This window comes from Otolemur garnettii, unplaced genomic scaffold (genome assembly GCF_000181295.1).
Source record: "Otolemur garnettii isolate 467f Iridium unplaced genomic scaffold, OtoGar3 scaffold00013, whole genome shotgun sequence".
Classification (NCBI taxonomy): Eukaryota; Metazoa; Chordata; class Mammalia; order Primates; family Galagidae; genus Otolemur; species Otolemur garnettii.
The window spans coordinates 21680999-21692508 of record NW_003852408.1 but is presented as its reverse complement, the minus strand read 5'-3'; the positions used below and the strand labels follow the sequence as shown (position 1 = coordinate 21692508).

Here is an 11510-nt window from a genome sequence, read left to right as displayed (position 1 = left end):
CCCAGAATGAAGTTATCTTAAGAATGTATGTGGTGAAATTCCAATAGTACAAAAGTGTATGAAATTCAAAGTACCACCTTCATTCCCATGATCCCCCCTTCTCTTCCCCAGAGGCAACAATTTTTAAGTTTCTCAGAAATCTTTTACCCCACACTGTGGCATATATATGTATGTCAGTAGGTACAAGATCTGACAATTAAGTTCATGAACTCATCCTAGAAAAAGTGCTACATACCTCATTGATAAAAATCATTATGGTCACCTTCAAAGCACTACCCTTGGGAAACTGCGTCAATGTCAATACTTAGTCCGCCCTTCAAAGCAATTTTGAAACTCTTTTTTATGGAATGGCCATCAGAGCTATTCTGAATGTCACCAAAATGTTTTCATCTCAACATTTTCTTTATCTTTAGATAAAGAAAAAGGTCAGGGTGGTGCCTGTGGCTCAAGGGCAGGTCACCAGCCCCATATGCCAGAGGTGGTGGGTTCAAGCCCAGCTCTGGCCAAAAACTGCAAAAAAAAAAAAAAAAAAGTCACTGGGAGCCAGATTCGGCGAGGGGGAGGATGTTCCACCACAGTTATCTGTTCACTAGCTAAAAATTCCCTGAGACATGGTGCGTGCGAGTTGGGGCATTGTCATGATGCAAGAGCAGTGTGTGTGGGCCAAGATTTTCAGTTACGATTTTTCAAACTGTTTCTGTCAATAGTTCCTTGATCTGATATCCTTCTCACAGTCAGCTGACAATTTTGACTCATAATTGGAGAAACTTTTGCAGTGTTCCTGTCAGTCCTGCTTGTTACCAGGCACTCTGACCTCTCTTCATCAGTTGGTGTAGTCTCGCCCCTAAGGAAAACATTCAACCCATTTGTATGCTGCCATTTTCTTCATGGTATTATCCCCATAAACTTGGACCAACATGTCCCTGATTTCACTTCCACTCTTGCCAAGTCAAACAAGAAACGTAATGTTTGCTTATTGCTCTGATTTAAGCTGTGACATTCCTGTGATGGTACACCAAAACACGCAACAATAATAATGAAGGCCACTCTCAAGACACCACCACACATCAACACAAGCATTATGGTGAGACCCAGGTATACCAAGGTGAGGAAACCTTCAAGAGTTGCTTGTGCAGTGTTGCCAATGTAAGTGCACAGTGGCAAGTTCATGAACTTCGTATATATTGCATGTTTCTTTTTTCACACAAGCAGGACATACTGCAAAGACTTTTGCACTTTTCATTGTATCTAGGAGACCAGTTTTAAACATTAGTTTATAGTTTTGCCTCTCTCTTTTGAATGACTACAAAATATTCCATTGAATGAATAGATACTGTGATTGATTTAATGAATACCTAATAATGAAAGTTTAGGTTGATTCCACCCTTTTGCTTTTTCGTACCATACTATAACAAATAACTTTGTAAAATATATTTATTTGCACTGAAACTTAGGTTTTTGCTTCTATACCACATGCTTCTCAGAGAGAGCTGATAAAGTTCGGGGAAGGACTGTGCTTCCCAAATATGGGACAATCATGGAAATGTCTGTGAAAAGTGTAAACAGGTGGATTGAACTTTAAAAACACCAAATAGGCAGGGGAAGGTAGCTCACACCTGTAATGCTAGCACTCTGGGAGGCTGAGGTAGGTGGATTGTCTGAGCTTAGGAGGTCAAGACCATCCTGAGCAAAACTGAGACCCCCATTTCTACTAAAAGTAGAAAAGCTGAGGCAAGAAGATCTCTTGACCACAAGAGTTTGAAGTTGCTATGAACTATCATGCCACAGCACTCCACCCAGGGTGACAGAACAAGACTCTGTCTCAATAAATACATAAATAAACAAACCAAATTGCTAGCCATGAAGGAAAATGGCATATGTGAAACCACGTAAATGTGGGGATGCACTGGGCTTATTTGGAAAGCCCAAGGAGACTGATTTGGTGACTGGAGTAGCTTTTGCAGAGGGGTCACCAGAGAAGTGAGTGGAACTCAGATTTTAACAGACCTTGAATGACAGGTTTGTGAATATGAACTTCCCACTGAACTGTGGAAACCACTCATGGGTTCTGAGCCAAAGAGTAATGTTGCAGACAGACTGTAAATTATTTAATATTAACAAGCAGCAGTAAGCACAACAGCTTCATTTTAGAAATAGTGATTTCAAGTGCTGAGGGGAGTTGAAGAGGTTAGTTAATGGGTGCAAACACGTCGTTAGTTAGAAGGAGTAAGTTCTAATGAGTTCTAGTGTTTGATACCACAGTAGAGTGACTATAGTTAACAATGGCTTACTGTATATTTGAAAGTAGTTAGAAGAGGGATTCGAAATGTTCCCAACCCAGAGAAATGATAAACACTAGCAGTACAGATGCTCAAAATATCCTGACTTGATCATTACCCATTGTATGCATGTAACAAAATATCACATGTACTCCATAAATATTTACAAATATGATGTGCAAATTTATGAGATAAACTTTTTTTTTTTTTTGAGACAGAGTCTCACTATGTCACCCTCAGTAGAGTGCTATGGCTTCACAGCTCACAGCAACCTCCAGCTCTTGGGCTTAAGCAATTCTCTTGCCTCAGCCTCCCAAGTAGCTGGGACTACAGGTGCCCCCAACAACGCCTGGCTATTTTTTGTTGTTGTCATTGTTGTTTCGCAGGCCCAGGCCAGGTTCAAACCCACCAGCCTCAATGTATGTGGCTGGCGCCATAACCACTGTGCTATGGGCACCGAGCCTATGACATACATTTTAAAATTATAAAATGAGGAATAGCAACTTTTGGATGAAGGGGAACCAGTGACAGATAGTTGGTGATGTGACATTGAAGCTAAGGAGAAAGGCCAAAGCTGCAGGTAAACTTGGGGAATAAGCTGATTCGTGGGCAGCTGAAGCAACAGGAGTGGCCAGGGTCTGTAAAGGAGAATCAGTAGAGAAGAAAGAGCTGAAGGATGACCACTGAGCCATTGGCCTCCTTCACAGCCAGAGGACCAGAGGAAGAAGCCTAGCTAGAAAAAGGTATCAGAAAAGTTGAAGAAGAACTCAAATAATTTCAAGCCATGGAAGCAAAAGAAAATAGCTCTTTCAGGAGATTGTCATGAAGGTGTTAAAAACGGAAGAAAACAAGTGCTGTAAAAATACCGCTGCATCTGAGGATTAGTGAGCATTACGAGAAAACTCTGCCAGGAAATATATTAAGGTAAAAGTGCAATGAATTAAAGAGTGAAGATGGTATTTAAAACTCGAGAGAAGGTTTGGTACTTGTTTTACATGAAGGTGAAAGAGTGGAGATTTAAGCAGCTGGGCTGTTTAAATTTAGACTAAAGAAAAGGAAGAGTATCAAAAGCTAGTGGTCACAACAATTAACCTTTGTTATTGAACAATATCACACACATTATCTCATTGATAAACCATTATGTAGATAAGAAATCAAAGAATTGAAAGGACTTAGCCAAGTCCACACAGCTCAAAACCAGGAAAGCAAACGCAGATCTTCTGAGCACACAGGTTGATGCCCTTCCCATCACACCATGTTGCCTCTACAAACTAAAACACTGTAGAAAAATGGAGCTTCACAAAGCACTCGCTCGTATATTATTTTACTTTATTCTCACAACAAATTTGGAATCAGCTGTTATTATCACCATCACCATCCCTATTACTATTGAGAGTTTACTAGTGAAACAGTGGAGATGAAAAGTCAAGAGTTTGCCCAATATCACATGGAAGAGAAGTCTCAGAGGAAGGACGCAGCCCCAGGCCTCCAGCACAACTGCCTAATCCTGTTTTGAGGGTCCAGGAAGGAGTACAAGAGAGATTCTAGACTATATTTGTAGTTTGTAGAGTGTATTTCTCTCTCATGATTCATTAGCTTTATAATTTACCAAGGCCCTTGACCTTTCTCTTACTGATGTTTGACTTGCCCACCCATTTTTTTTTTAAATGGTATCATGACTCATGAAATCTCTTTTGCCTTCTCTTCTATCTCTGGGAAGGGTAGACGTTTCTGTAGCATCTACAATGTGGATTTTGTTTTAAATATAGCTAATGGAACTGAAGTGGTTTGGAATGTGTATCTTTATGTCTCTTCCTTGTGTTACTTTAATTCCAGCCATTTTCTAAAAAACATATTTCAGAGTATAATTTTCTTTTTTCATTTGCTTCTTCTGGTATTCACTTTTCCCTGTGAGCAAAAGGAAGCTTTCATTGGGATGAATTATCCTACTGAAATTTCAGGCTGTGGTTACCCTCTCACAGCTATTGAAAGACTGTGGGTGGCACAAAGTTTGGTTGCCGGTGACAGAAACCAAGTCTGCTTTTCTAGTGCTGGTATGCTGGCTCCATTCACTCTGCAGTCATTTTCAGGAGATAGGATCAGTTACCATTTCTCGCCAACCTCAGGAATTAAGCAGGATTTTAAAATGTGCAGCTGATGACCTGTTGACTGTCTCTAGCTGCCATGTTCCTGCTGTGTGCGGTGAAAGTCCCCGAGGCCGTTTCAGACATGCTAATGTCGGAGTTCCACCACCAAGAGACCGTACAGAGATTAAACGCTGTCCTCAAGTTCCATACACTCTGGAGGTTCCGATACCAGGTCTGGCCCCGGATGGAGGAAGGCGCACAACAGATTTTTAAGGTGAGAGTTACTTCTCACATGAGAATTAGATTAAATCCTTGAACCTCAAACTGATAACATGTGGCCAAAGATAGGCTTCTTTTTTCTCTCTCTCTGATTAACCTAACCCATGCATGAATGATTTATTTTTAAAAAATTGAAATATAGAAAAACATAGAACAGGGGTGTCCAACCTGTAGCCTGTGGGCCACATGCAGATTATTTGAGAACTATTTTGCTTATCTGTGCTGTCACATATAGAGAAAAGTATGCACCGACCTTTTCTTTTGCTCATCAGCTGTCATTAGTGTTTGTGTATTTAATGTGTGGCCCAAAACAACTCATATTCTTCCAATGTGTGGGGGGAGAAAGGGTTGGATGCCCCTGACAGAGTAAGAAGTCAAATCATCCCTAGAGGTAAGCACAGAAAGGTTTGGGGCATTATTCACCAATTTGCTACATATACTCATACAGAAGATTTTTAGAGGATGGGGTGATAAACAAATAGAGACCATTTGATTGAAAGATTTTATTTAACTGATCAATAAACTGATGCCCAAGTTCATCCTGTGCTCTATAACAGAAAATCTTGGGAAAGAGCCCTTTTCTATAAGGCATGCTCATGCTCTGAGGAGTCATTTAGAGCCTTAGTGCTTACTCAGATCGCATCACAAGGATACTGCAGGTTCATTCTTGCTTTTATTTCATCTTACCTCGTTTTTCTGATATTGACTAACAGATCCCACCTCCCAGTATAAACTTCACCCTGCCCTCTCCGGTGCTGGGAATGCCATCCGTCCCGATGTTTGACCCTCCGTGGGTCCCTCAGTGCAGTGGAAGTGTCCAGGACCCCATTAATGAAGACCAGTCTGTAAGTAACAGACACGTGGGTTCCCCTGTCTCCAGATTCCACACTGTACATATGAAAGAGGATAACAACGAACGTGTGAGGCAGTTTGTTCATTCTTGTCATAAGGATGTAGTAATAACAACAGCAAATCAAGCCACAAAAGGTCTCTGTTCACGTGAATAGAATAGAAAGAACTGCTGTCTGGTAGTGAGTGTTTGTAGATGTCCAAAGCAATATGGATTTATTTTATAACCTCTGTAGCAGCTACTTACAAAGCAACGTAAATCATTAGGTCTCAATTTCTTGGCCAAAAGTACCCTTTTGCCTCTATTACAAAACAAACATGTTCATCTAACCTGTATTACAAATGCTACCTGAAAGTTAAGGACAGTGATCCTGAAAGATTAAGGAAAGGAGGAGAGTTGGCAGCTTTTCTTTCTTTTTCTTTTTTTCTAGCAGCTTTTTTTTTTTCTTTGCTTAACCCTTAGTTTGTTCTTCGTTTCATTGTTCACCGAGGTCATCATCACAAATACCGCTGTGAAACCTCTGGCTTTATCATTTCTGTGTGCAACTAACTCAGCAACAATTAAGTTCAGAACACACTTACAGACAAAACTCAAGAATAAACACTTTTTGAAAAAGTGGATCTTCAAAATATTCCTTTTTCACCTGTTTAATAGTACATTTCCAAATACAAAAGGAATATACAGAATCTGGAAAATAAAGCAAAAATATAAAAAGAACATATCCCTTTGCCAAATTTCCCTTGAATAAATTCCTCTGGAATATATGGCAATTGATATAATAACTATTAAAGATTTTTTAACACATTTCACAAAATACCCCCAGAAAGATTATATCATTTTACCTTTCTATAATAGAATTGGAAAAATAGTTTCTTAACTAGTGTTTTTTTTTATTGCTACTTTGCATGGTGAAAAACCCCAACTGTACTGTTTATTTTATTAATATTTCTTTGAAAAGGTTAGTTTGAAAATATGAAATTAGGTTGAACATTTTCTAGACATTTATAGTTTTCTTTGGAGAACTGTTTGTTTGAACTCTTTACCCATCACAGCATTCCTATTTAATGTTAATTCTTCTGCATATGGTACCTTCATATCAACAGTCTCTTGACAAAGAGAAAGACACACCTGATTCTTCTCCTATATGTTCAGTAATTTCAGCCTCTGAACCACCAACATAAGGGTCTTTGATTTTTCTTCCAAAGAGGCGATGACTTCACGTGAGCCAGCCAAACTCTCTACCCCAGTTCAAAGTGAATTTAAAACTATGTCCTGATTCTATATCCAGTTCTCTTTCTTATTTCACAATTCTTACCTTATATCTTACTGTAATAAACCGGCTTAGCCGCCTGGCCCTGAAAATGAATTTTCATGTGGCCCATCAAATGCTCTCTATTGCTGCTATAACTTACATCATAGCAAACTTTTAGTCTTATGTTAAAATCCGGCATACAGAGATCTTCTATGAATGCAGCCCCTTCCGAAGACCAGTCAACAACCCTTGCCTGTCTCTAGAACCCTGTGTGACCAGCACAGCGATGTGGAATTGCTGCTGGACGTAGAGGTCACCGCAAGTCAGTAGGGAAGAACTCTAGTCCTCGCTTCCTGGCTCTGAGATCACTGACTCTGTCCCCAAAGCTCTTAGACCTTGTCTTGGCATTAGCGTCACGACTAAGGCATGAACATAAGAGCCATTTTGCAACCTGGATCTTCTCTTTATTGTTCTGATCGTTCACCTGTGGAAGAGTGGGTTGACTATAATATTTTTCCAGTATGCCATGACTGCTGGTAAACACAGAGGCGTATTTTACATTCAAACTTTGTAATACTGTCAACTCTCATAATTTTTATTCAGTAACTTTGTCTCTACAAATATTGTTAAGGATTTACAGCGTGCCACTTATCTACAAACCTCGAGTAGTTGCAGCTTGATAGATACTTGTGCTATAAAAATGAAATAATTCATGACTAATTTATATGAGAAATATCTCTTTCCTCCTCTTTCCTATGGTACTGACTTCCAATTTTACTAACTTTATGAAATAAAAATTCTTCTTTTAAAACCAGTTCAAAAAAGTTTAGAAAGAAATATAGTATTAAAAAATGTAATTTGCTCAGGCAGTGCCTGTGGCTCAAAGGAGTAGGGCGCCGGCCAAAAACTGCAAAAAAAAAAAGAAAAAAAGTAATTTTCTCTTAATGTTTCCGAGGAAATCCCTGATAATCCCCCAAGTCCTAAAGGTGAAATAGAATTCTTTCTAGAAATTACAGATATTCTTGAAGAATCATTCAGATTGAGTGCAAAAAAAGTAGCTTAGCTATATACAGCCTGGAAATTTGGTAGAAAAACAAGTCTTCATGAAACTGGATCATGGATATCCTAATATTTCCTGGGGACAAACTACCACATTTGTGTGATGTACTAGAACCCTTTTTAGGCCTGTGATCTCAGAGAAGAACTGCTATTAAGTAAGCTTGCCTTCCTGTCTCCACAGAAATCCTTTTCAGCCCGGGCCGTGTCCCGCTCCCATCAAAGGGCAGAGCACATCTTAAAGAACTTGCAGCAAGAGGAGGAGAAGAAGCGTCTTGGTAGAGAAGCCAGTCTCATCACCGCCATCCCCATCACCCAGGAGGCTTGCTATGAGCCCACTTGCACGCCAAACTCGGAGCCAGAAGAAGAAGGTGCCCTCCAAACCTGGGAAATCAGAGGGGCTGCGGCACTGGGATATAGCTTGGTTTGAAATAAACATTGATGATTTTATGTGACAGGAAGTTATAGGCCCTGCTCCCATCTCTCTGTCACTTCCCGACACTATCCAAAGAAAAAGTTGTTTTCTAAAGCTTAAAGTTGGCCTGTTTTCAGAGGAAGAAATTAGCCGCAATGAATGAACCAGCCCAGTAATGGACCAAGCAGTGGTTTTGATTCAGGGAACAGCTGAATCCAGACTATGTATTAAAGTTGATGTAACCAATCTTTAAGTACTTTCAACCATCACAAGTATCATTCCAAACTCAGTGACTGTCCTGTTTTTGTAGAAACTTTGGGAGGAATTTTCTTTCTCTCTTATACAGTTTTTTCCTCCCCCTTTCCTAAGTACACTCTAATTACTTAAGCCTTCTGGTGAGAAAGCAGTATACACTTGTGATTTAAGTACAAACATAGTTGTCATGATGATCAGTCTTTGGTGTAAAACCAAAGTTCACATTTCCCATTTTGTTTGCCAGTAGAAGAAGTCACCAATCTGGCGTCCCGCCGACTGTCTGTGAGCCCGTCCTGCACGTCCAGCACCTCCCACAGGAACTACTCCTTCCGCCGGGGCTCCGTGTGGTCAGTGCGCTCGGCTGTCAGTGCTGAAGGTGTGTCCTCCTGCCAGTCTTTTCTTTGCTACTGGGAATTTACCTGTTTTGAAACATTTTCCCATTAATATCATTATCTTACTTCATTGCACTCTCTTCATTAAATAACTTGTTTCATGACTTAAAGTTTTAAAAAAAAATTAGATTGGCATCCTAAAAAAAATCATTAACCTAGCAATTGTTATTTTTACTTTGGCTCTGTTTTAACTTCATTACACATAATCATGCTGCTGAGGGTTCCTTAACACTATCTTAGCAGTTAAGGGTTTGCATCCTGGCTACACATTCCAGTCAGCTTGGAAGCTTTAAAAACAAATGGGGCAGTGCCTGTCGCTCAGTGGGGCTGGCCAGTTTGTACTCGGCCCTGGCCTGCTGAACAACAATGACAACTGCAATCAAAAAATAGCCGGGCGACTGTAGTCCCAGCTACTCAGGAGGCTGAGGCAAGAGGATCGCTTAAGCCCAAGAGTTTGAGGTTGCTGTGAGCTGTGACTCCATGGCACTCTACCGAGGGCAATATAATGAAACTCTGTCTCAAATAATAATAATAATAAAATTAAAAATAAAATATAACATTTACTATAGCTAATTTGTCTAGTCAGTCCAACATCTAAGCCCCCTTGGGGATAGTTTCTATTGAATGCTTTTGTTTCTGTATATGAGTAACGCTTTCTTGGTGTGTCAACTTAAAGTATTCACATATAGTATACCAACTCTGTAAATCAAATGTCCCCTTTTCTCCTGAGGGTTTTTTGTAGCTTATTGTTGTTGTTTTGCTCTTTGTTTATTTAGTGATTTTCCTTGACTGATTTTGTACGGTCTGTATGCTTGGTTGAGTGTGATCACTGAAATCTCTTCTCAGTTAGGTTAATGGTCAGGTAGAGATAGACAGTGATGGATGTTCTCAAGTGCCTTGAACTAGGAAGTTTTCCAGCCTTTGCTGAGGAACACTTCGGATGTGTGGAGACACTTTCAATTTTCTAGAAATCTAAAACTATACCTTAGTCTTTATCTTTCCACTTTCTACTTGTGTAGGGTCTCAAGCCAGAAGTGAGATCTTAGGGACTTCTTGGGTCTTTGCTGCACAACCCTGCATATGTGTGCAGCCATCCAGATAGCCAGGAGTATGTCAGAGGTTTACAAGTCACCTGTGGAAATGGTATTCCTCAGATTTCCCCTTTTAGGCCTTTCTCTCTCTCTCTCTCTCTCTCTCTCTCTGTCATCCTCCTGCTTGCCCCAACTGACACAAACACCCCAAGCAGCTGCATTGTTAAACAACTTAACTTGCTAATTTTTTTGGCAAATGACCTAGGAATAGAGCTGTTTTTACTAAGTAAGCTTTGAGTCAAATTAAATAAAAACAAGTCCTATGAATGGGGATTTTCAAAGGAGCTGTTAGCTAGGTCAAGTAAGGTTGTTTTTTTTTTGTTTTATTTTTTAAATTTATTCCAAATTACATTTATCATATTTGGATTAGAGAGGCATTTATCATATTACTTAGATTAGTTTTCCTTCTAATTACCTTCTTTCTTTTTCTTTTTTCATTAAATCATAGCTAAGGTTTTTAGGGAACTCCAAACCTGCTCTGCCCCTTCAGTAGCTCCTAGGCTGCTCATTCCCACAGCATGGTTGCAAGGTTCTTTGTTTGCAAGATTACTAAAAAGCAAGAAAGAGAGGGAGGAAAATAGGTCAAGTGAAGATGCAAGAAATACCATTGATCTTATCAAGATTCTACCTTTTATTTTCTACTTTTAAAGAAAAGAAAATAAATTCTCCTGAAATTGTTACAAGCATTTGGTTAATTTCAAAAGTTCTGAAAAACTTTATTTTGACTGTATTTGCCAATGTTCTCATTGTTTTTATGGAGGAACAGATTTTGGGGATCTTTACTCCATCCTTCCAGAAGGGCATCCCCCACTATATCTACATATTTTTAATAAGATTTCCACATGCATCTCGTTTGTACACATGATTTACTCTCTTTGTAGACCCTCTAAAATCCTGAATAGCCGTATAACTTGCGGTATGAGAATCAAAGGCTCACAGTTCATTAGTGCTTTAGAAAAATGACATCAACATTTTTATATTAATAAGCTGCTAAATTCCCTTCCTACCTTCCTTGGCTTCTAAATCTAAATCCTTTCATTTATTCCCATATGGAATTATAATTATTGTTATTATTTTTTTTAGAGACAGAGTCTCACTTTATCACCCTCAGTAGAGTTATGTGGCATCACAGCTCACAGCAACCTCCAACTCCAGGGCTTAGGCGATTCTCTTGCCTCAGCCTCCCAAGTAGCTGGGACTACAAGCACCCACCACAAAGCCTGGCTATTTTTTTGTTGCAGTTTGGCCTGGGCAGGTTCAAACCCACCACCCTCAGTATATGGGGCCAGCGCCCTACCCACTGAGCCACAGGTGCTGCCCGGAATTAAAATTATTATTAATTTACTACTTATTATATTTATTGATGAAGATGAGAATGTTACTGTGTCATTCATACCCTAAATATGTGTGTGTATTTTCTCCACCTATATTAGTGCTCACCATCTTTCATACACTTACATGAACATATCAGTTGCACCTATGAAAAATACCTTAGGCTCCACTTAGAATTTTATCTTCACTGACACAATAATGTGAGCTGATCCTCCTGTCCCC

At 39.6% G+C, this 11510-nt stretch overlaps 1 protein-coding gene across 1 annotated transcript in view; it reads left to right on the top strand.

The window, feature by feature from the left end:
- The window catches only part of UNC80 (unc-80 homolog, NALCN channel complex subunit), a gene marked incomplete at its 3' end in the record, with an annotated part of 190042 nt that overhangs the window by 132311 nt on the left and 46221 nt on the right, over positions 1–11510 (top strand). The window contains exons 31-34 of the mRNA XM_023510374.1: positions 4459–4640; positions 5359–5490; positions 7988–8174; positions 8718–8849. Coding sequence (XP_023366142.1) covers positions 4459–4640; positions 5359–5490; positions 7988–8174; positions 8718–8849 — 633 coding nt within the window. The remainder of the gene's footprint in view (positions 1–4458; positions 4641–5358; positions 5491–7987; positions 8175–8717; positions 8850–11510) is intronic.